Below are 26264 nucleotides of genomic sequence, written 5' to 3'. Positions count from 1 at the left end.
TAAGAGCTTGCATTATTCCCTCCCTGCAACCTATCCACAGTCTCAAATGGACACCTCACCTTCATGAAAACTTTGCATCGGAGAACACCTGCATCGGGGTCAGGGCCTGACTCCTTTGGCTGGTAGTGCTGGAAAAAGAGCGGGGCAAACAGGAAGCAGGCATAGGCGGAGCGAGAGGCATTTACTGCACGCAAGGACAGCTGGGGAAACAAGGATGGAAAGTGTCACTAACTCCATCACAGCAGCAGCAGCTCCCAACTTAATGTTCAATGTCTAGCCCCAAGACAGTTCAAAGCTGCTTTGCAAAGACACAAAATCACTAGTCCAAACATAGAACACATATCATCAGAAAGCCCCAATGTATGTAACATGTTGACAACCAAGAAACATACAATGGCTTACAATAAGGCTTGACAAATCCCAGGTGCCAGGTAGCCATGGCACCTAGGAATTTAACTGTGGCTCCTAGACAAGGATATTCAGAGGCAGAGTTATTTAATAAAGTCATTATGTCCTCTCCATAATGTCTATCACTAAGTCTGGTTGATTTTGTCACGTGTCCATTGTCTGGCTCCTAATTTGGGGGCTAGCTCCTAGATCCAAAGAAAATTTGTCAAGGCCTGGCGCAGGACATATGCCACCCTCATCTCACAGCCACAAAGAAAGATCCCCCCCTTTGCTATAAATAACTGACATATCATTGATGAACATTCTGTCCCCTCTTCAAGTTTTATTGTTTATACTGTGTAAATGTTTGAGAGCTACATCCAACAAACAACACTGCATACAATCTCAGCTTCAATACAATATGACGACATCTATAATATGCTCTGTAACATAATGTTACAATGTTTTCTATAAATATATCCGGCTTCTATTTTGTAAATAAATAGAACTCCTTGACTTGAGTCAGCACCACCCACCATTACCTTGGAATTCTTTAAATACAAACCAAAAAACCGTAAATTAATTATGCTGTGAAACATCCTCTGCTATTCATTCATTCATCTTGTTCACAGAGCTCTCTCTTTTTCCAAACTCCTTGCCTCACCCCTTCCTGCAGTGGTTCAATGTAGACTTCATCTCCAACACGGGAGAGTGTGTGCACTGCTTTCCCCAGGGCTGTGTGAGAGAAAGAAAAAAGTAGCAGGTATCAGTAAGCATGAATGTCTTCCAGTGTCTGATGCTGAGCAGCAGTTTGTGCTGGCCAAGATCGAATTAATAAATCTTCTTCTTCTTCATCTCCTCCCTCCTATTCAGTAACCATTTTGGCCCAATGTTTACAGGAAATAACATGATGTTAATGGTGAGAGACAGGGCTAAGCATGCTTAAATATTCATAGGAACACAGGAAACTGCCATATACTGAGTCAGACCATTGGCCTATCTAGCTCAATATTGTCTTCATAGATTGGCAGCGGCTTCTCCAATGTTGCAGACAGGAATCTCTCTCAGCCCTATCTTGGAGAAGTCAAGGAGGGAACTTGGAACCTTCTGCTCTTCCCAGAGTGGCTCCATCCACTGAGGGGAATATCTTGCAGTGCTCACACATCAAGTCTCCCATTCAGATGCAACCAAGGTGGACCCTGCTTAGCTAAGGGGACAAGTCATGCTTGCTACCACAAGACCAGCACTCTTTTCCTATCATAAATACCATAATGATCGTCCCTTCCAACCCCTGTGCTCTTATTTCATGCCCATCCAGAAATTCCCTTTATACGATAGGAAGATCCTTCTAGGATCTTTTACTCTCTATATAATACAGGGCTCTAAAAATCCCAGGCACTTAGCCACCCTTGTTCCTAAAAAATGGATTCAGGCTCATATGAATTTGAAATCAGTTTCTAGTCCTTTTGTACTCATACCTAGCCCATGGCACTTCCTCTCTCTCTCTCTCTCTCTCTGAATAGAGGCTGACATCAAAACTAACACTCTCCCATCTCTTAAGATTTTGACTGCACTAGTGCAAGGATGTTGCACTAGCTAGTTCCACTAAGTAGGGAGCTTGCATTCCAGATGAGTATCGAACAGAAGGAACTTTGGCAAACTGTGGCACACCTTCCTCTGTGAAATGTCTCCCGCAGGCCATATAAGTTGCAGGGAACCATGTGAGGCTATCTGCTCTCCTTGTTGTATAAGTGGACCAGCAGCACAAGAGATTGAGTAACTTTGAGGAACCACTCAGCTATGTGATCTTCTTGCATACGTGCATCTTTGTTTGTTGCACTAGTATAGCGTTAGTCTGGATATCAACCAGCATGTTTTGTTTCCAAAATGGAAATAAACACCATCCAACTAGTCTCAGGGCTCTCACAGTGGTCTACTCTTTAAAAAGACAAGAATGCACTTTGCGGGGGGGGGGGAGATGGGGGAAGGCATTTACTTCAAGCAAAATATATTTATAATAATGAAAATATCAAACCATTTTAAGTTAAAATTGTTACTGTTCGCAGTAGCTACTGTGAACACAATTGCTTCTGGTGGTTCAGCAAAGCCATCAAGTTTATAAATCTATGCTTCTGACCACCTTGGGACTGGAGGTTTTTTCAAACAAATAAATATGCAAAAGGCAGATGTAAAACTGTCAAGTCCTAATGAAAACACAAGATGCCCTACCTACTCCACAAATGCTGAATCATGGCCATCCTCGGGTCTCTAGAGTGAGCAGCGTCCCTGTTCGCACAAGCCCAGCAGTCTCTTTGCCAGCTAAGGGCCAGATCATAGACAGCTGCTCTGCCCCGAGGTGGATGCCCCATGTCCAACTTTAGATGCTCTCCTGCCTCACCTTTCACATTGCCTCCAGTAATGAGGCACTTCATGCCAAGGGAGAGAAGCCGCCAGGGCCGCCCCAAGCAACCACGAAGTGGGGAGACTAAACGTCAGTCTGCGTGGTGCTACTTTTCACCGGGATCCCATCTCAGGAGCGCGACAGAAAAAAAAACCTTGCAGGCACACCCGGCGGCGGGGGTGACCCGGGGCCCCTTGCTGGCGCTGTACCCCCCACACCGACCCGTTCCGTCTCCCGACGGAATCTCGCACCTCCCACCCGGCACCACCAGCGCGCTTTCTGCGGCATCTCCTTTCCGCGCCGTTGTGACGCGCCTGGGAGGGAGGAGCAATCGCCATCGTGCAGCCACTGAGAGAGCCCGGATGTCTCGCGAGACCTCTCCTCGAGTCATGTGCGCCTGTGTGTGCTGCTGTTTAAGGCGTTCGGTAGAGCTCGTTTGGGTAGCTGCTGTATACCACCGCGAAAAAGAACAGTTTTACTGTGTTTAAATGAAACAATGTTGTGCAAGAATAATAAAAAGCTGTTTTTGAAAGGTGTTGTGGAAATATTTGGGAAGGGGACAGCCAGCATGGCGTAGTGTTTAGACTATTGGACTAGGACTGGGAAGACCCAAGTTCGAATCCCCATCCAACCAGGAAACTCACTGGATGACTCTGGGCCAGCCATGTATCTCTTAGCCTAGGCTCTGCCTCACATGGTTATTGTGAGGATAAATGTAACCATGTACACCGCTCTGAGCTCTTCAGAGGAAAAGCGGGATATAAAAGTTAAATAAATAAATAAAATAAGTTTGTGCCTAAGCAGTTTTGTCTGGAAGTCAGCCAGGTTAACCACTGTCTTTGTCAACTGGTCTGCCCTTGCACCTTTTAAAAGCAGTTTGATCTACAAGCAAAAGCAGATGAAGCTTCACAGCATGAAGGTAAACCTTACCACCTGCTGCTAGTGTCTGCATATCAAGTTGTCATTAAAGGCATAACTAGAGAGGCTTGTTCATAATTTGTTCACTAGCTTTAACTAGCCACTAAAATATTTATAATAAATATCATTGTTCTCTGAGAATGTCTGAACTGTTCAGAACATAGCTAATATACAAGCTGGTCCAAAACTTGCATATCATGAAACCACCAGAACAACTCATGAGACCACAGTCTGTCTAGCCCAGTGTTCTGTTTCCAGCATTAGCAGTCAGATACCTGTGTGGGTGTCTGCAAAGCAGGTATGAAGATTCAAATTGCTGGCAATTAACTGAAATATTGCTGAATGTCAGGATATTTCTTAACATGCTGATGCTGATTTTGAATGTTCTGTTTTCTTCAATTATATTTCATGTATATTTTCCCACAGGAAAGTTCAGAGGTGTGTGGCCTGGTGACTGTTGCATGGGACCTTGTTGTCCAGTCCATTGGAAAATTATTAATTCAAAAAGGCTATTGATATTAATGATAGCAAAAATGTAACCATGCGTTGTGAAGTTGGCACATTTGCAGCAATGGAATCTCATCTAGAAAGGGCATTAGGAATGTCTATAGTATGTGAAAGTATGTTTCACCTATCACACTGTTGAAGAAATCTGGACCAACTAATTGACCTTCCCATACCACTGTCTACATGTAATTTATGGGTCAAGGAAAGCCTTATGATCACAACAGAGATTTGAGAGTAATGTTCAGATGTACTGGGAGCAAAGTAGCTTTCTCAGCCCAAATATTAGCGGCACTTTTCTACAAGGAACATAAGAAGCTGCCTTATACCAAGTCAGACCATTGGTCCATCTAGCTCAGTACTGTCTACACAGATTTGCAGAGGCTTCTCCAAGGTTACTTCAGGAGTCTCTTTCAGCCTGATTTTGGAGATGCCAGGGAGGGAACTTGGAAACCATGCAGGTGCTCTTCCCAGAGTGGCCCCATCCCCTAAGGGTAATATCTTACAGTGCTCACATACAGTATGTAGACTCCCATCCAAATGCCACCAGGGCAGACCCTGCTTAGCAAAAGGGACAATTCATGCTTGCTAGTACCAGCTCTCCTCGCCTAATAGGATTAACTGTTAATCTGTATCCACTCTTTTTCTTTATGTAACACTAATTTGAAGAAATACTGTAACTTAACTTCTCTATATTCTGAATTGTTTTGCAAATCTGAATGTTGTCTGGTGCTAGGTTTGAATGCTAAAGATGTACGTCTGATGTGCTGCAGAGATTGCCTGTTCTTTGTTAGTTTCACTGTAATTAACATGAACTATGAAAAACAGGAGGAAAAAACCTAAAACAGACACATTTTATGTTTTAACTTTAACCAAATTAAAGAACAAGACTTTGGGCATTTACTTAAAATGCCCCCTTCTGTCCCTTTCTCTTCCTCACCCCAATGGAAATGTGAAATGGCACCCTTAAGTCCTAAAAATCTATAAAAATAAAATAAGTTTCCCCTCTGGAAAGAAAATTTCTTGCCAGTACAAACAGGCATATTGAAAAACAAATCAGAAGAGGGTAATACTTCCCTGCTTTAAATGAGCACCTGGGATTAAACTTGGCACTTGGACTGCTACAAAACAGAACTGAAAAGTAAACTTATGATCTCATCACATCCATGCACAGTTTAATCAGTTACAGGATATACACTAGCAAAAAGAAAGGCTACAATAAAAACTGGTGGCAAAATTCTCTTCTCCAAATGTGTCCAACCTGTATAGTAATGGTCTGTGAATCAGTCATCAAGGCCAAGAATATCTCTAAATTACTTGGAACTTAATTGCCCGGTAATGTTAACAGTAGGCAGTTCCACACACAACTCAAGCAAATAAAGTTACTTGGATTCAACCTGACTGAATCCCAGTTACACAATGGGATTAAATTGGTTTAAGAAATCCAAGTGTTTTGTCTTAAATATGTTATGGATCAAGCTGCTAAACTGAGTTGGCCACAGTCCAGAGAACCATGTGAATAGCTTTGGTTGCCCAGTGAGGTTTGGAGTCTCGTGTTTCTCCAGCAGAAATCCCCAGTGCTTCATTCAAACAACTTTTGAGACTCAAGAGAGTTTTAAAATAAATTTGTAATACAGCATGAGGGTTTGTTCACTCTAGAAAGGTCCTGCAGAGCATACCCAAAGTAGTTCTCTGATAGTTAAAACAGGAAATCTATGGCTGGGTCTCTTTAAAAGCAGCCATGGAGGATTGGATCTGGGCAGTGGTACTGGAGAGGGGAAGTTTGACCCTTTCCCTGTTTTGTTTCCTGGTTGAAATTGCCACACACACACCTCAAGCTGCTCTCAACCCTGTTGACAAAAATAAAAATAAAAATAAAAAAATCATTACCTATATGATGCACAGATGGCTAACAGACACAGAATTTACAAGGGAAATTACCTTTTGTGGGGAGACTCAGTCCTGGTAAAATACTTGGTCCTTCATTGTGTTTTCTTGATGAAATAGCACTACAAACTAAATGGTGTTTTGATTTTTTAATGCACTTCTAGGTTAGCATTCATTTACTCCCACTAGCTAACTGGTCCATTAGGAGATGCCTATACAGTATTTATTTATTTATCCCATTTTTATCCTGCCTTTCCCCCAAAGGACTCAGAGCAGCAGACATGGTCTCCTCACTTCATTCTCTACTCATATTACCCTGTGTGGTAGGTCAGAGTGATTGGCCCAAGCCAAAGGTCACCCCCGGTGACTTTTATGTCTGAGTAGGGGTTGGAACCTGGTTCTTCCTGGCCCTACTTGATTACTCTACCACACTGCTTTGCATTTTGAAGAGACATTGATATTGCTGAATGTTAGGCTACAAACTATTCTTATTTTTCATATTCTTTGTCCATATTCAAGTCATTCTATCCTTTTGCTTTTTTGCAGCTGTCAAATATGCTGCCTGCCCAACTTGTTTTACTACTACTACTACTACTACTACGGATATTTATATACCGCCCTTCAACCAAAGTTCTCAAAGCAGTTTACATAGAAAAATAAATAATACATAAATATGATGGCCCCCTGTCCCCAAAGGGCTCACAATCTAAAAAGAAACAAGGTTGACATCAGTAACAGCCACTGGAGGGATGCTGTGCTGGGGTTGGATAGGGCCAGTTGCTCTCCCCCTGCTAAATAAAGAGGTACTTTAAAAAGATGCCTCTTTGCTCAGTTATCAGGGATCAATTTTGCCCTGACAAAAAATACATAGCCCTGTTCAGATCAGTTTAACTGATCTCACCCACTCCTTCCCACATGTGCTTTGGTTAAGAGAGTTGTCGGCTACTTAACTGGCAGATAATATTATGACGGGCAGTTTTTGTTGTGTTTCTTCTTTGGCCAGTAGGAGGCAATAAGCACCCACTGCTTTGAAGCTGGATGCTGCCAGCATACACACTAGTTGTGCTATGGTCATTCTACACCATTCTTCACAACTTTGGTCCTCTAGCTGTTTTTGGACTATAATTCCCATCATCCCCAGCCAGTGACTAATAGTCAGGGGTAATGGGAGTTGTAGTCCAACATCTGCAGGAGGGCCAAGGTTGTGCAGCCCTGTTCTACACCTTTGCTAATTGTGCAAGTTTCCTAGGTTTTTCAAGATGGAATATCTGAGTCTTTCCAGGGGTCCTTCCAGATATTGATATATTCCAACAAATTACCATGGAGAAAAACACATGGAATCCACTCTAAGAAGAAAAATGTTGAGTTATATTCTTAACGCCATCTGCTGGCAATCTGCAGCAATCTGTGAAACAGTGAAAGCTCTCTTTTTTCCAAGTTAGAATAAAAGGAGTATGGACACTGGTATGTAGCCAAATTGGAAGGTTTCTCTTCCTTATATTCAGTTTAGGCAGCTTTATCACTGAGTATTCTTACCTCACTACTGATAATTAGCCAAACATCTATCATTATAACAGGAGGAATTCAGCAACAAGGTCACATCACTGCCTTTTTTCTGTGTATATGCATGCAACAGTCAAAGGCAGTAGGGCAGCAGGGAAAGACTATGGAACTACAGGTGTGTCTGGATGCAGAGTAAGCTCTTGTCTTCTACTTATTCACAAACTCTTTTAAAGCACTGCTTTTTGCTGCCTGGAAAAGCCCTGAGCTTGAGATGATGAAGCATCTAAGCTCAAATGACAGATAGGCAGTTGGGAGATGCAGGAGTGGATGGAGGTTCAATGTTCTGGGATAGAGTGGCAGAGCTGGGGTATTGTCAGCATATAAATGGTACTGAGGGTCATAGGATTTGATGAGATCACCCAGAGACAGTGTGTAGGCAGAAAATGACAGGAGGCCAAGGACAAAACCTTCAGGGACCCCAACAGAAAGAGGGAGAGAGGTAGAACTCCCCACTCTGGAAACACTGAAAGAAAGAATAGACAGGTAGGAAAAGAACCATCTGAGGACAGACCTAAGGCACAGAATATGAGAGAGTGACCAATCAGACAAATATATGTACAGACATACACTGAGAAAGAGACTGAACCAGCATGAATTTTTTAAATGTTTGGCACAACCTGCTTAGAACAGGTCATACCAAGATTCGTGGGACAAAAGCAGCCCCATGATGAGGGCCTAAATAGACAATTTTCCTCCATTGATCTTCCATAACTATTTATTCCATCTTAGGGCTCCAAGTTTAACCAATAGTATAACAATTAAAGCTTTATGTGATTGATCAACAGGGGCCTATTTTAATCATTGGGGCTGCAACTAAAAAGCATATGAGATAACCCAGCACTCTCTCTGTCTCTCTCCCTCTCCCTCCCTCCCTCTGCCACCATCAACTTAGCAATGCCTGGACCAATATGAACTCAGTTGGGTACAGTTGTAAGGACACATAGGGACACCTCATTGACATAATTTGTGATGACGTAATCCACCCAATTCAAGACATTGGACATGTAAACATTTGAGGCACAAGTGGGCTAACTTGTGAACTGCCTAACTGATTTGAACCAAATTTGCTATAGCTGTAGGGACACATAGGGATGCCTCAATGGCATAGTTTGTGATGATGTCATCCACCCCACTTCAAGATGGCAGATTCGTGAAAGTTTGAGGTGCAAGTAGGCTAACTTGTGGACTGTCTAACCAATTTTAACCAAATTTGGTATAGTTGTAATGAGTGACACATAGGGATGGCTTAAGGGCATAGTTTATAATGATGTCATCAACCCCAGTTCAAGATAGCAGACACATGAACGTTTGAAGTGCAAGTGGGAACCAATTTGGACCAAATTGGGTACAGTTGTAGGGACACAAAGGGACATCTCAAACATATAGTTTGTATGATGTCATCCACCCCGATTCAAAATGGCGGATGCATGAATGTTTGAGGCACAAGTGGGTTAAGTTGTGAACTGCCTAACTGATTTGAACCAAATTTGCTACAGATGGACCCAATTTAGTAAAGTTGTAGGGATGGTGAAAGGAAGGTAGGCAGATTCATTCTTATTAGAACAACTTTGCTAAGATTATGGTTCTTGCATGTAATAGGGAGTGAACAATAAAATATTCAAGATGGCCTTTCCTTTTAACAAAGAGATCCTAGTATCTCTTAAGTTTTAAATTATCCTACACTTCTTTCAGTATCTAAAATAGTACATGTTGAGATTTTAATTATAAATTTAAATGTATTAATCAAAAGGCAGGATGAATCATACCAGAGGGACACAGTGCATGGTTAGCTTGTGTAGTTTACAGGCACATGATGTGGTGATCACCACTAGCTTAGATGAGTTTAGCACAGGTGGATTCATGAGCATATACCTGTTAGCCATGATCACTACATGTAACCCCCAGAAGCAGTATATGTCTCGTCTTTGTGCCAGATGCTGAGGACAAACTATGACAGGGAGAACTCTTGCTTTCATGCCCTGTTTGTGGGCTTTGCAGAGGCATGTCTCTGGCTACTATTGGGAAAAGAAATGCTGGACTTGGTGTGATACCTCAAACCTCTTAAGGTTTGATGGTAGCAACATGAGACAACAGGTTTGTAGTCTACAGTATTCTCACAAAATGTCAGACTCTACCAGTAGGTCCTGTGGATGTGAGAAAGGGCTTCTGATCAAATAGGGGAACTGAGACATAAATAAAAAGGACATTTCCCCTTAAAGCTGCTATCTAAACAAATAATTCCTTTATTTTTCCCTCACAGCTTTCTATCATAGCTCTGATGAGACAGAAATAGAGATACAGTTCACACAACCAACAAACTATGGTTAATTAGGATGAAGAATAAGATCCAAAATTTGCTGAGATCATGCACTCTCTCCTCCCCTGCTTGCCTTCTCTGCTTGTGTGCTGTCAATATCCTAGTTGGTTTAAACCACGTCCCTGTGGCTCACGTGAAGCTAGGAACTATGGTTTAACTCTGGTTCACAAACTGGGATGTGAAATCAAGGTTAAACATTCTAGTCTATGATAAAATCCTAATTTGTGATCCAGAGTTAAATCACAATTCATGGTTTCATGCAAGCCACTGAGCCATAGGCCGAATTCAAAGGTAACTTGAAACCAGAGTTAAACGGGGCAGAGTTTGGAACTCCATTACATCCGGATTCGTGAAACCACGGTTGCGAGTCGAAAGCAACCTGCCAGTTGGCTTGTCAAACTCCAATTTGAACCTTCGGTTTGCACAAAGGTTTGTTGCTGATACTTTCAGTTTGGCCACCAAAGCGTCACGTCCGATGCCGGACACCGCCATAACTGCAGTTTTGTGCCAATTCTCAAACTGCAATCATAGAGATGGCAGTGCATACCCGCCCAAGAATGCAGCTGCCCCATGGCTGCGGGGCTTCTTGCTGGCCGCCTCATGTCCCATCTCAAGCTTGTCAGCTTGTTAAATGGCACAGCCACACAGGGGCCTTCTCTCTTCCCACTCTGTCCCTTGCACCCCTCATATGGCAAGCAGGAGGAAAAGGGGACAGGATGATAGGACACGCACTAAACTCTTTGCTCCCCAAGAATGAAACGATAATGATGTATATTCACAAGCACAAACACGGCAAATAGCAACCTAAGCAGGGCACCCCATCACAGCACTGGGAGGGGAACAAATGGCTCTGTGTGTGTGTGTGTGTGTGTGTATGCGCACGCGCCCAGGGTCAAGTTAAAAGGCAGCCCCAACCAGGGATTCTCGAGCAGCCAAGTTCTATTTCCCCCCCACAGAAAGTTTGGGGAAGGGGGAGGGGAAGGGGAAGGGGGGAAGGGGAAGGGGTTTTTTTTGTTTTGTTCCCTAGGCTTATTCATGAGCAAAGCTGATCATCAGGGTTAGCAGTGCTCCAGTCTAAGGAGCTATTCAATATGTGTGATGATGACAGATGGCCAACTGTGGCCACTGGGGCTCTCTACTGAGCCAGGGTGCTGTGTGGAGGAAAGCTGTGGGGCCTGGTACCCCAGCGACTGCTCTCCCTGTCTTGGCGACTGCCACCAAGTAGCTGTCAAAGCTTGCCCCCTGCTAGCCCTTCTGCCCATGGGGGCTTGTGTGTACCCTTGCTTGTGACCCAAAACAGTGACCCTGCTCTCCTGGTGTCCCTGGAGATCGGGGCTCCCCTCTCCTGCAATTCTCCATGCTGGCAGATCTGCATATGGTGCAACACCACACCAAACCTGTGCAGTTTGGATGGGTTTAAATATCCGTCCACGCACCCAGTATTACCCTTGTACGTGCACGCGGCCAGGCTCTGACACATGGAGCGTCAGGATCCCCTTTGGGTGCATGCAAGGCTTAACAGGGATAGGGTGTGCGTGCAGCGCTCCTTTCCATCTTTTACTATGTTAGCTCAACTCGTGAGCATGCAGTCTGATGGGAGACCTAGGGGTTACACCGCATAGTCTTCCTCAGTAGACCAGCCTTCTCATGAGAGGGATAGTCCACTGGCAGCAAGTTAACTGCGGAGCGGGAGTATAGTATGGGCTGCATGGGCTGCTTCGATGGGGTGATCCCTCACGACAGCATCCTAGGTCATGATGGGGCAGGGAACCCCCCCCCCCGAATCCTTTGGCCTCCCTCATATACATATCCCCTCCTAGGAAGGCTTCATGTTCCCTTCCTTATCCTAAGTAACAGGGAAATAATGTCCCCCAATATCCCCTCCACTTACCCTGACATCGTTCTTGTGCAGGACTACTTAGGGGTAGGGCTCTTTGAATAGGGGTGGTACCATCGCTGCCTGAAGAAGTGCTGGCATGACATGGCATTTAAAGGGATTTAAGTGCCCTTTCCATACTGAGGCGGGTGGACGGACAGCTCTGAAAACACATGATCACGCTCGGCATGCCCCCTTCAAGTTTGTGGCCAGTCGCAACCGCTTCGCCGATTTGCTGATGCGGTGCCTGCAGTCTGGCCATGGAGCTTGCTGGGATTAGCTTTGGCAGACAAGGAGCAAGGAGGGGCTCCCCTCTCCTGGAACTGGAGGTTGGCGGATCATGGTTGGAAGAACTTCTGCAGTATGGTTCAAAGTTTCAAATTGAAACCATGGGTTCGCCAACCTCCGGTTTTGTGTTACATCTGAATTTGGCCATAGTTTCAACAAACCAGGATGTAAATGTCATGGCTCCGTTCCAGAGCCAAGAAGGCGGGGGGAGGAGGGAATGTGCAGCCTCAACAGCCTTTAGCCCACATTCTCAACCCAAACCAACCATAGCTTGTTGATGTGAACCAGTCAGGAGTATTTGTCCAAGGCCTCCCAGAAGGCTTTGTAAGCAAGCAAGGATATGAAAATGGCTGCCCCACCTCCAAAAGCTATTGTGTCACACTACCCTTTGCTTTGCAACTTTTCATGACATGACAGAAATATAGGAGGTACTGTACCTGCTGAACATTATCCAAGGAAGTTATCACTGCAATGAATTTGATGGGCATAAATAGCACATTGCACTTGCACAATATGCATGCTGTATTCACAATGTTGTGAATCTTGTTTATGATAACTATAGAAATAAGAAGTCACAATTTTTTAAAAAAATAGAAAGCTGAGAGCATTTGACAATTTTTTTAATTGGTGGATCACATGGGAATATAGGAAGCTGCCATATATTGAGTCAGACCATAGGTCCATCTAGCTCATTATTGTCTACACAGACAGACAATGGCTTCTCCAAGGTTGCAGGCAGGAATCTCTCTTGGCCCTATCTTGGAGAAGCCAGGGAGGGAACTTGAAACTTTCTGCTCTTCCCAGAATGGCTCCATCCCCTGAGGGGACTATCTTCCACGGCTCACACATCAAGTCTCCCATTCATATGCAACCAGGGCAGACCCTGCTTAGCTAAGGGTCTTTATAAATGTTTGAGAAACTAACATGAGTAGTTCTAAGTCGGCTTTGGTTCAAGCTGAAGCTGCCAATGACAACTTTTGAGGTTGCTTAACTTTCCATTGTAAGACTGTTTCCAGTTGCTTATATCTTTGCCCAATTATAAGTGTTAGCACAAAAGCTTTGCAATCACCAGGGTTTCCCTCAGGCTGAGGATTTTTTTTTTTTAAAAAAGATTCAGCTAGAATGGCAATTCTTGTGACTGCAAATGAGGAGGCTAGGCCTGAGGCATGAAATGCATGTTTTGCATTAAAAAACAAAACAAAAACAACCCAGTTCTTCCAATGCTTTCATTGAGAAATTCCAGCACCTCTGTGCTTTGGAGCCAGGACCTGAAATTTGGCAGCAGATAGGTTTCGTTTTGGTGTTAAGCAGGAGCGTTGCTTTTGTCGGCCTCTGGAAAATCTGCCCACATTTGGCCAGATTGGAAGCCTCCAAAACATTGCAGCTTATGCATGCTTAGCAGAGACTTTTAAGAACTTGGCAAGCAAATTTGCCAAGTTGTCTGCAGAGAGAGTGCGCCAGCAATCTGATGGGAAGTCTGAGGGGAATTCATGGAATGGTACTTTCTGGCCACCAGATGGTGCTGTGATGCTGAGGAGCAGAGTGCATCTGCTGGTTGCAGGACTCCCCCTGCTGGCTACAAAGTGTAGAGACAGAAAGTATTTGGGCTAGAAAGCTGTGGAGAGCAATGGGGGAGAGGACAGCTTTGGTGTAGTCTTTGTTTAATAATTTATGATGCATTGTCTAATACTGTAAAGCAGTCTTCCTTCAGTATCATTCCAGTCCCTTCTCTGCATCTTTTTACTCTTTACTGTTTTGTGGTTAAAATGCTGCATTCCAAGATCAATTCTCATCTTGGCCCCTTCACACTACATGGCCTTAGGCAAGCCACTTTCTCTCTCTCTCTCTCTCTCCCTCAACAACCATCATCTGCGATATGGAGAAAACACTGGACTACATTGCAGGGCTGCTGTAAGGACTGATCTTGAAGGGTTGTTGTATAAGAATATACTTAGCTCTCTATATGCTAAGTATTATATGGCCAGGGGGCTGGAAACATTGGCTGGCATCCAGAGAGCAGCCATCTGGGGATGCAGCAGAGGCTGTTCCTGACCCAGTCAGAGTCTTGCCAAGCAGCAGAGCATCATGTGTGCAGGGGGAGAGGGGAGCCATTTTCACTGCTCTCCCCTGCCCCTGTTCAGTGCTCTATGCCTTCCAAATATATGTCCCTGAGGGCTGAGTGACACTCATAGACATATATTTGGAAGGCAAAGAGCACTTGCTGGGGCAGGGGAGAGCAGGGGCAAAATGGATCCCTGCTAGCTGAGCAAAGGCACACATTTTTAAAGTGGCGATTCTTATATTTAGTAGGGGAGAGCAACTTGCCCCATCCAACCCCAGCACAGCATCCCTCCAGTGGCTGTTGCTAGTATCTGCCCTATGTTTCTTTTTAGATTGTGAGCACTCTGGGGACAGGGGACCATCTGATTTATCTATGATTTATTTTTCTATATAAACCATTTTGACAACTTTGGTTGAAGAGTGGTATATAAATATCCCGCCGCCATGGCATCATGGTAGTCCCCCCTCCATCCACGTCCTCTGCTGCTGGGCTAGATTCTGGCTTTCTCTGCTGCGTCCCCAGATGCCTGCTTTGGATGTCAGCCATTGTTCTCGAATTGCATCAATACTGGCTTACATTCTCTGCAATGTAGTGGGGATGGTTACAGGGCTGCCCGCACTGCTGTGAGGCTCTAAAAAACATACCCATGTTGCTGCAGAACCAGGTTGTTCTTCTCCTGCTAACTGTTGTGCAACTGCATGTTGCGACACTACTTCTATTGGGAATAATGGAAAGAGCATCGCAACACGGGATTGCACAATGGTTAGTAGGGGCGGAACAGCCCAGCTCTGCAGCCGCATGGGCAGCTCTGTAACTGTACTGCTGTGCTGCAGGGAACGTGATCATATCTGGCAACGTCTGAAATTTGAGTGGCAATTATCTAAATAAGACATTTGTACAAAGTGATTGCGTCACCGTACACATTTCCTGCAAGTCTTTTATGGTTGTGCTTCCAGTCTGGCCCTACTGATCCGGAGGAGTTTGGTTCCAGTGACTTACAGCCACTGTACTGCACCTGCTGTGTTCCTCTCATGGGCCTGGTGCTGCCAGTGACTGCAGCTGCAGTTTCTCCTTAGAGGTCATGTTTCTGAGTGCCCAGGATGTCAGTCACGAGGTGTTCTTGTATATGGCAACTTAAGATTGTGGTGGACGGACTCTCGTGATTATAAATATTCACCAGATGGGTTGAACTGTCTTCAAGGAGAGTCAGATCACAAGGGCAGGAGTAAAAGAAAGTAGATTAATAAAGGCATTTCCTGATATCAACATACATTTCCTTCGTACCATTGGGTAAGGTACAGATAAGCCACTAAAACAGCAGATGAATTAGAATCATCGCAGCTTCATATGTGGCTCAGAGACAGTGAAAGGTTGAAGAAGCAACAATAGGTGTGGTTGGGATAGATTAAGGAGGTCTTGAATGAATCCACCAAAGAACATGACCCTCTAGAACACTGAAGTGAAGATTTCCAAATCTTTGAGTAAATTTCTGAGAAACCAGATTTAAAAATGCCTCTGTATGCAGGTGTTTCAGGTTTGATGTATATGATGAATTAGGCACGTGTGTAGGTTGAGTAAGCTCATGCCGCATTCAACCTGTGGTTTGGTAGTCATGCACACTGGGTTTGGCTTCCCCACCCACCTTCCCCCAGATTCACTGTGCCACTGCTCAATCCACTTTTGGTAATTTTGTGGGGCCACAGCAAATGTGGGTTGAGTCACAAACTGCATTCATTCTGAAGTAACCCCATGGCTGCTTTATCACAGCCCATTATTCTCAGCATATCAGTTTGGCTGTGTGAATTAGGACTCCAGCCATCCCATTCCCCCGTTTGCTCAGGGAGTTCAACACGTGTAGCCACTTTACAATTGATCAGAGTATTGGGCCAGTTAGCTTCCCTGATTGGCAATGGCTCTCCAGGGTCTCAGTCAGCAGTCATTCTGATTGGAGAGCCAGCGTGGTGTAGTGGTTAGAGTGCTGGACTAGGACCGGGGAGACCCGAGTTCAAATCCCCATTCAGCCATGAAACTAGCTGGGTGACTCTGGGCCAGTCACTTCTCTCTCAGCCTAACCTACTTCACAGGGTTGTTGTGAAAGTGAAACTCAAGTATGTAGTACACCACTCTGGGCTCCTTGGAGGAAGAGCGGGATATAAATGTAATAATAATAATAATAATAATAACAATAATTCCCAGCCCTGCCTTCAAAATCCTTTAAAGGAGAAATGCCAGGGATTGGACCTGGAACTTTCTGCAGGTCCTCCACCACTGAACTATGGCCTCTCCGCAGGAAAAAACTTACTTAGAGTGGGATTAGAACTCATGACTTTCATGAAACTAAAAGTATTGTTTCAGGTTCATCCGAAGACTGTTGTGGGAGTTAATATGATCCCATATAGCAAATAATGTGTTGCTTAAAAAAATACAAAACATTTCATAATAAAGTAAATTTTAATAAAACACCCATTTCCTGAAATAATTCACCCCCTCAGTAATTTGGCAGTACCAAATTAGGCAGAATCTCAGATCTGCCTTCTTGTTAGTATGTATTATGATGACATAAGACGCATAGACGTACCTAAAAACAGGAGTGGAACTGCTGGGGAGTGTACTCACACCATTTTGGTCCTGATTCTTTTCTCTAGGAATATTTCCAGACAGCAGACTTTATTGTGGGTTTACTGCAAGGCTTTACTGAAAGTTTGAATTTGCCAACAAAACAAAACAAAACAAAAAACAAAAAACAAAAAAAACCCCCAACAACCTGATGCAAAAAATGGATTGTTTTAACCCCAGTCAAAAATTGGGCTACATTCCAATACCTAATGAAAAATCTGAATCATGTGTGGAGTAGTTCCCGATAGTTCGCAGAGACTTTGCGGTAAATCTGGCCAATATGTGAATGCACACCCTCCATTCTGGAGGAGAAGCGAGCTAAAAGCCCCATCTGGAAATGCTCCTGGAGCATTTCCAGATGGGACTTTTAGCTCAGAATGGAGGGTGTGCATTCGCACATCGGCTGGATTCGCACCACAGTCCTTGCGAGATATTGGGGAGTACTTCACACATGATTTGGGTTTCTCATTACAACCTAGCCCGATTTATGTCCCGTGTTAAAAAAATCAACTTTTTGCATCTTTTTTTGGGGGGGGTGTGTGTGGCAAATTTGAACTTGCAAGAAAGCCTCACAGTAAACCCGCAGTAAAGCCTGCTGTCTGGGAAAGCTCCAGGGCTAAACTCAAAGGAAATCAGTTCTGCCAGTTTCCTGCAGAAGCCAGCTGTTCACAGTGCTGCTTGCCTAGTACCCATAGCACCCCACAAAACCTTCCCCCTTCTCTGCAAGGCAGATTTTCAACTTTAACAAAAACAACCCTTGGGTTTTTTCTTTCTTTTTTTAAAAAGAAAGGCACCAAATATACTTTTAAATACTTACATGTACAAGTGGTGCATTAAACACTAAAAACCAGCAGGCAGATCAGCTGAAGCCGTGGGAGAGAGAAAAACCTGAAGACTAAATTAGTGTTGGAACAGAAAGCAAATACGTCTATCATTTGCAGTGTAGGCAGGGACCCCCACAGAGGGGAGGGGGGAAAAACACATGCCAACTCCTGTTTTAAAGTATGTCTGTAAGCACCTTGTCTTTCATTATGTAATTCCACACTAACTTTTCCATAGGATCCCTGCCACATTCATTGCATTCCATATGGATATTGCACTCAAAACAAATCTGGTTTGTTGCAGGAACTGAAGCCGTTATCTATTAAAGGTTCTGCCTCATGTGTTGGCAAAAGCAAGAAGCTTGTAACAAATGTAAGGCAGGAAAAGCAGAGAAGGTGGTGTCATGTATATATAGCTGAAGAACTCCCCAGAGAACTGCATTTTGCCTCTGCCTTTGCCATAATTTAAATGCTACACTAATTATGTTATCTAGCTACATTCATAATCAATATAATAAAGACTTGTGGTTACAAAATATGCAAGCTGATGAACATATATAGCTAACTTATCCTGAGTCAAACCATTGGTCCACCTTGCTCAGTGTTGTCTACCAAAATGACTGGCAGCAGCTCATGAGGGTTTGAGGCAGGGCTCTTCCCCGGCCCTACCAGGGATTTATCCAGACATGGCTTCATGCTGCAGGGTTTCCAAAGAGCAAATCTGTTTTGCAGCAGATTCACAGCTGTATAATTTGGGGGATTAGATGGGCCATTCACATACGGTCGGTTCCTCTCTGCATTCTTTTTCCTGTGTGCGCTCCCACAGCTTGCTCCGGTTTTTTACTACAACCAATCACATCCCAGGAGGAGGTGAGAGACGCCTCCCTTCTTCTTCTTCTTCTTCATCATCATCATCATCATCATCATCATCATCATCATCATCATCATTTTAGTTTTACAGCCGGCGTTCCGCAAGATTGACTAGTCAAAACAACAGAACGCTTAACCCGAACCGGCCGAATCTGACCCAAATCTTTGCTGATTTTTATAATGAACTTGCCTTTGTGACTGCCTTCATCACCTCATGTTCCCTGCCACCCCAAACCATTTAAGAGACCATGGAAGCTTAAAGTAGAAATCATTGCTTTCTCTCTGTGATGAAGAAAAATGCAGCCTCATGGAATCGGCTCAGACACAAAGGGAGGTTACATCATAAGAACTTAAGAATAGCCCTGCTAGGTCAGGCCCAAGGCCCATCTAGTCCAGCAACCTGTTTAACACAGTGGCCTACCAGATGCCTCTGGAAGCCTACAGCAGGAGTTTACGGCATGCCCTCTCTCCTGCTGTTACTCCCCTGCAATTGGTACTCAGAGGCATCCTCCTATAGCCCTCCGACTAGTAGCCGTTGATAGACCTCTCCTCCATGAAGTTATCCAAGCCCCTCTTAAAGTCATCCAGGTTGTTGGCTGTCACCACATCTTGTGGCAGAGAATTCCACAAGTTGATTATGCATTGTGTGAAAAAATACTTCTGTTAGCTGGTCCTAAATTTCCCAGCAATCAATTTCATGGGATGACCGCTAGTTCTAGTGTTGTGAGAGGGAGAAGAATTTCTCTCTATCCACTTTCTCCACAACATGCCTGATTTTATAGACCTCTATCATGTCTCCCCACAGTCGTCTTTTGTCTAAACTAAATAGCCCCAGGTGTTGTAGCCTTGCCTCATAAGGAAGTTGCTCTATACCCCTGATCATCTTGGTTGTCCTCTTCTGCACCTTTTCCAGTTCTACAATGTCCTTTTTTAGATGTGGTGATCAGAATTGTACGCACAATTCCAGGTGTGGCTGCACCATAGTTTTGTATAAGGGCATTATAATATAAGCAGTTTTGTTTTCAGTCCCCTTCCTAATGATCCCTAGCACGGAATTGGCCATTTTCACAGATGCCGCATATTGAGTTGACACTTTTAACAAGCTGTCCACCGTATCCCCAAGGTCCCTCTCCTGGTCAGTCACCAACAGCTCAGATCCCATCAATGTATACTTGAAGCTGGGGTTTTTCGTCCCAATGTGCATCACTTGAAACTTGTCAACATTGAACCACATTTGCCATTTTGTCACCCACTCACCAAGTTTGCCATGAATGATCCTTTTGTAGCTCCTCACAATCCATTTTGGATTTCACTACCCAAAAGAGTTTGGTCTCATCTGCAAACTTGGCCACCTCACTGCTTACCCCTATTCCTAGATCATTTATGAATCAATTAAAAAGTACCAGTCCCAGTACAGATCTCTGGGGGACCCCACTTCTTACTTCCCTCCATTGTGAAAACTCTCCATTTATCCCTACCCTCTATTTCCTGTCCTTCAACAAGTTAGCAATCCACACATGTACTTGTTCTCTTATCCCATGACTGCTAAGTTTCCTCAGGAGTCTTTGATGAGGAACTTTGTCAAAAGCTTTCTGGAAGTCCAGGTATACTATGTCTACTGGATTACCTTGATCCACACACTTGTTGACACTCTCAAAGAACTCCAAAAGGTTCTTTTCATCGAACCTGTAGTCTCCATTGTTAAGCTTCCAGGCATCCTCCAACAACATCTGCATATGTGAAGTCTGGTAAAGAGGGGTGGATTCTTCCAAAAGGTAACAAACATTTCTTACATCAAGAAACAGCCATGTAGAGCAGGGTTGGCTTTCCCTTGCAACCGTGCCCATGGAATTCTCCACTGAGACGAGTGTCACAGAGAGCAGAATCTCCCCTCTCCAACACAATAACATTTTACTGATAACCAAACAGTAACCAAGGATAGTTTTGTAACCTGAATTTGAACACTTGTGACAGGATTTGTGCTGCTGAAGTTTGTCTCTGGACTGAAAATGGAGGGAGGCTGGGTTTGGGGGCAGGCAGGCAAGGCTTAACGCCTCCTCTTCTGATCCCCAGCAAAAAACCCTGCCAAGCTGCAGGCTCTTTCTGAAGCTGATCAGTGCCGCTTGAAGTTTTTTTGTTTGTTTTTTTTAAACAACCTACGAAAGTGTGAGTTTTGGAAAAAGCTGAATTATTGGCAATGGCCCCTCCACACATCACGGGAGAAGCATTGGGGCATACCAGAAAGCTTGATTTTTTTTTTTAAAAAAGCAACCGCAGATAGAGGATTTTTTTACCCTGGACAGAATTTGGGCTAAGCTAGAATGTGCAGCAGTAATTTGGGGGAAAGCAGAATCATGTGTGAACTGGTCCCTGATAGCCTGCTGCGACTTCAGGGTAAATCCAGCTGATATGTGGACTCATATCCTCCATTTGGGAGAAGATGCGACCTAAAAGCCATGAGTGTAAAAGTCCCAGGAGATGCCAGGAATTAAGCCTGAGCTCTTCTGCACACGAAGCACGTACTCTACCACCGAGCTACGATCTCTTCTCCTCACTCACTTTCCAGGTGCTAGAGCTCTGGTGGTGGTGAAGTAGCTCTACATGTTCCAATATGCAAGACCGTGTTTCCTTTTGCTTTCCTTTTCCTTTGCTTTTTCAAAGTCGGCCTCTCCTAAATTTATGCTATGTTGTGTCTCCACTGCGCTAAGCAAGCATAAAACATATGTTCAGAGGATCTGCAGAGATCCTTGGCACACAGCCATGTATGTCGAGCAATGAATGAGGATCTGCAGAGTAAGGATAAAGGGATATTAGCGTTTTCTTTTGTGTTTTAGCAGGAACACACCCTCCATCACTCCCAATCTCCTGCCTGGCTCCAGTCCCACTCAGTCACTTCCCAAGTCCAGTTTTGGGTACAGACCAGTAAAGGAAAAGCCTGTCAGGCAGGCACAGATGCCTGGAGGGTCAGGAATCCATGCTGACTGCCTCCCCACAGGTTTCTTACATACATTCAGTAGGAGTCTGCTCCAGTGACTGAGAACCTAGCCTATACAGAAATGCCCAGCTTTGGACACAAGACAATACTATGTAAGAAAAATGACTAATCTGGACATGAATCCAGGTCACCCCAAATTAAACTGGAACTTTTATCCTTATATGGACAAAATCTCGATTATACCTAATCAAAATGTTGAAAAGACAGAAGATGTTAGGTGGTATAAGACTAGGAGGGGGAGTAATATGGGACACCCTATAGAGAAAAATGAGTAAATCTCTAGTCAGTGCAGCATTTAATGGTTGAGGTAAACAAAGCCTGGGTTTTTTTCACATGGGGCTTTTAAACATGGGCCTTTAACTCGCATCTCCTCTGGAACAGAGTGGGGGGTGTTCACATATCGGCCAGATTTACCCCGAAGTCCCAGTGAGCTATCAGGGAGCAGTTCACACACAATTCGGGTTTTTCACAGCACATTAGAGTGTAGCCTGATTTATATCCAGGGTAAAAAAATCCACTATGTTCGTCAGTTCTGGGGGGACAACTTTGAATTCGCAGTAAAGTCTCCCAGTAAACAAGTGGTAAAGCCTGCTGTGTGTAAACATTCCGGGGGCGATGTGAGTGATGAGCATAACAAGAAAGAGGGAAGTTACCAGAACAGAATGAAACTCTCTTCTCCTCTCTTCTCCTTTTAGCCTTTGGTTTAAAAACAACAACCAAATCTTAAAATAAAAGGGCTTTCCTAAACCAGTTTGCTTCAGGTAGAAAGATACCTGAATAAATGAGTTAAAAATTAAGGCTTGTGCAGTGAAATATGCTATTAAAAAGTCATAATAACCAGTGTTTCTCCCACCTTCACCAGTTGCTGGATTCTTTCTGCCTTGACTTTTTAGTTTCCTTAAACAACCAAGATCTCTTCAACTTTAATTGGGGGGCGGGGGAGGTTGTACACAAGTTTTTGTTTTTGTGGGTGGCTATTCCCTAAAACGTTTCTAATTTTCAAGAGAAAAAAGGCCCATAGAAAACAACATATTTTAAACCTTGGCCATTAAAAAAAAAAGCAACCCCCCCCCCCAAAACCCAAACCTGAATCTCAACAGTTCAATAAGCATGTTGTATTAAATAGTTCAGAGTGCCTGTGGGAAAACAGTATGTGCTCTTGAGGTGCATCTGGATTTATGGATGTGTGGAATTTGAGGCGCAGTTTTATCCCATCCAGTTTCTGCAAGCCACAGAAGGCTGCCGTTTTGGTCCTCCTAATTCCCACACCCATAGCTGACCAAAACTTTGCTAGGTTAAGCAGCTATGCTGTACAATGTGAGACCGGGCCCTAAACTGGGGACCCTGGGAGGATCCTATGCAAAAACACTCTTGAGGAAATCTCTTGTTATGAAGACTGCTAAGTGCCATGTAATGTAAACGCTCTCCTTTAATTTACACTACATAATTTCAAATTACTCCTAGAAGCACCACTGTGCCCAAGAGAAAGACTTTGCTTGGGAACACCATGTCTGAGCTTCTTTGAACTCTGAAGAACCAACATAATAGTTTCATCTCTTACTTTTGATATTTTATTCTGGCTTTCTTTTGTTTTTAGACAAGCAGAATTAAACATCCCTAGGTCCAGCTTGTTTAAACACTGTGACTACTTGAACTTGCAGCCTTAAGGAAAAGTCTCAAGTGGGTTAAGGAACAACCTAAACCGTGTTCCCACTTTACCACCGGCAGTGGTGAATTATGCTATAATGCTCTCTAGAGAAAGACCTAAACAAATTAGGACTTCCTTTTTTCTGCAATGGACTATACTGACTGTTCTTTATCACAAGACAGGGGAGCACAGGGGAAATGGGTGGGTGGCGGGGGGGGGGGTTGTAGAAGATGGTTTGTGAGTCTGGAACTGGGAGTAAGTCTGCAATGTGGACAGAAGAAATGTAGCAGAGGCTGCCCTGTGAGTTCCTACAGATATGAATGTAATAAGGGAGGAAATATAAACACAAATGCATCTTGTGGCTCCCTTTTAGCATTCACTAAGGCAATTAACCCGATCGAAAACTGTGTGCATTCCCAATTTTTGATCAAGTGTGAACTAGGGAGGAGGAAGAGGAGGAGGAGGAAGAGGAAGGAGTGATCATGTGATCATGGTGAGAGAGGAGCTGGGCAGGATGACAGCATCCTACTCAGCTCTAGTACCTAACATTTTAACAAGGTAGAATAAAAGGCCATCCTACCCAGCTCCTCCCTCACACACTATAACTCCCTTTTTCTCCTACCTAGTTGTGTGCTCACACACGATAGAAAATTGGGACTATGCACAGCTCTCAAAGATGAGTAGGACACTTGTCCTACCCAGTTTTTGACTGCGTGAATGGTCTTACTGTATGTGATTCTATTAGGCTATTCACACACGTGTGCAAAGCCGGGCTAAGGGAGCCCAGCCCGGTTTTGCGCGTGCATGTGAACTGCCGGGATTGGGCCCGATCTCGGTAGCACCACAGCGGCAATCCCATTTGTAGAGCCTCCCACTTATGGAGCCTCCCTCCAAACCATGGCTAGGAGAGCGAGTGCTCTCCTAACCTCATTTTGTGGATCGTCTGTCAGCCGTGGCTGCTAACAGACTCGGGGAAGGAAGAGGAATCCTCATAATGCACCACACACTCACACGGTGCATTATTGGAGCTCCGGGGAGTGGGGCAATGCAGGGTGATGCATCCCAACACCCCCTCAGAGCAACCGGCAACAGCCAGTGATCTACGGGCGATCTGCCCACCCAGAGGCAAGGACCTGCTCATCTGCAGGGGAGGTAAACTTTCTGAGGCATCCTCCCCATGTCCCGCCAGAGCCCTTTCTCTGCTTGTGAGAAAGGGCTCTGTGTCTTGTGGCTGAAGAGCAAACACCTCAGAAATGACCAACTCAGTGTCATCTTTCCCAGATTTGCAGAAAGCCTGAAATGACCTCTGATAATATGGAGCACCCAGTCCCCATTTATCATGCCAGAAGCTGCAGAGTCCAATGATGTTGTTTCTCTGTCACAAAGTTAACTAGTTTCCCAGTCCCTCTACTCAAGGAATGGAAATAGGTAAAAGGGAAACCAGAGTGTAAGGATTGTAAATTTGAAGCAGCAGCTGTGCAAGTGGCAGCAGAAGGCACACAGGCATGTGGTGGAGAGAGAGAGAGAGAGAGAGAGAGAGAGAGAGAGAGAGAGAGAGAGAGAGAGAGAGATGCCCCTTTTCATTCCAGCATAGCTTTTCCAGTGGCTGTTGCTGGTATCTCACTTACGTATGCTTTGATATTAGATATAGATATAGATATATAGATCTAGATATAGGAACATAGGAAGCTGCCATATACTGAGTCAGACTATTGGTCTATCTAGCTCAGTACTGTCTTCACAGACTGGAAGCGGCTTCTCCAAGGTTGCAGGCAGGAATCTCTCTCAGCCCTATCTTGGAGATGCCAGAGAGGGAACTTGGAACCTTCTGCTCTTCCCAGAGCAGCTCCATCCCCTAAGGTGAATATCTTACAGTGCTCACACTTCTAGTCTCCCTTTCAAATGCAACCAGGGGAGACCCTGCTTAGCTAAGGGGACAAGTCATGCTTGCTACCACAAGACCAGCTCTCCTCTATATAGATATAGATTATATAGATAAGTGTGCTACAGAGCTTTGGAGAACATTAGGAAAGAGCATTGAGGAACTTTGAGGGTTCCCACTGTCACTGTTCCACAATGCTTAATTTGCAATATGTATAGAAAGCAAGTTTTATTTTTTTTAAATTTACATTTTATTGTTTTATTGTTGTGCAGTTCTGATTAGTGTTTTTCTGGTTTACTGAACCTCTGAAGCATCCCCTCACCTCTTCTGCCAAGACTCCCATGGAGAATGGAGTGGGATACCATGTTGGATGTGGTTTTAGGTGTATCCTGATTCTCTGGACATTGTCACTGATCACTTTAAAAACCACTTCCTGAAATCTTGCTAAATGGTTGTCCTTTCCACTGGCAATCTCGTCTTGGCTGCAGTACACACCTACACACACTTTCCTGAAAGTAAATCTCATTGAACTTAGTGGAATTTGCTTCTGAGTAAACATGCATATAGTTTCAGGGATGTGGCTCCTCAGGGATGTGGTTCAGTGGCTCCTCTGGGAAGTGCTGAACCAGTTCAGGCACTGGCGTTTGAACGGGCTTGGCAGAGTGGGGAGTAGTCCCATTAAAATGCAGGTAAGGAGCTCCTTACATGCTCGTCCTCGCCCTGCCACTGTTCTGGCGGCACCCACTCTCCAAAAGCCTGCGCATGGCTGTGGCGTTGTTCCCTGCAGCCTCTGTGCAGCGTCGGCATAAACAGCGCCACAGCTGTGTGCAGCCTTTTGGAGAGTGGGCACCACTGGCAGAAAAGCCGCGGGGTGGTGGACCCTGCCCTGCCGGCGGCTGGTTGTTTTAAGGAAACCTCTTGCTGCATGCCCTGCCAGCAGCTGCACACATGGCTTGTGCACATCCTTATATATTGTGCCACTGAGACTGCAGTTTCCTCCTTTTAATATTTAAAAATATAGCATTAATTTACTGTTCTTGACTCTTTTAAATTACTGTTCTTGCACTCTTTTGATGATTGTGTGTGTGTGTGTAGAATAAGCAGTATAGCAAAAATACTGTGTGTGTGTGTGTGTGTGTGTGTATAATTAATTATTTGTGGGAGGAATACAATAAGGGAGCAGAGGAGGAGGAGGGTTGTTTAGGTATTGCAGTCTGAAGCAGAGGGCA

At 44.3% G+C, this 26264-nt stretch overlaps 1 protein-coding gene across 4 annotated transcripts in view; it reads right to left on the bottom strand.

Annotated features, from left to right (window-relative positions):
• RAD9A (RAD9 checkpoint clamp component A) overlaps window positions 1-26264 on the bottom strand; it is a 46920-nt gene that overhangs the window by 8307 nt on the left and 12349 nt on the right. Inside the window, exons 1-3 of one of the 4 annotated variants that reach the window (XM_053283314.1) lie at window positions 2786-3107; window positions 1052-1122; window positions 60-200 (exon numbers count right to left, since the gene is read on the bottom strand). In XM_053283314.1, the coding sequence (XP_053139289.1) occupies window positions 60-200; window positions 1052-1122; window positions 2786-2819 (246 nt within the window). In that variant the 5' untranslated portion in view covers window positions 2820-3107. Of the gene's footprint in view, window positions 1-59; window positions 201-1051; window positions 1123-2616; window positions 2734-2785; window positions 3108-26264 lie in introns of those variants that run through there. The other 3 variants (XM_053283312.1, XM_053283315.1, XM_053283316.1) reach the window with 3 other exon arrangements.

The sequence above is a fragment of the Hemicordylus capensis genome, chromosome 1, assembly GCF_027244095.1.
Source record: "Hemicordylus capensis ecotype Gifberg chromosome 1, rHemCap1.1.pri, whole genome shotgun sequence".
In the NCBI taxonomy this organism is placed as follows: domain Eukaryota; kingdom Metazoa; phylum Chordata; class Lepidosauria; order Squamata; family Cordylidae; genus Hemicordylus; species Hemicordylus capensis.
The sequence above is the reverse complement of the archived record's forward strand: the minus strand, read 5'-3'. Positions and strand labels throughout refer to the sequence as shown.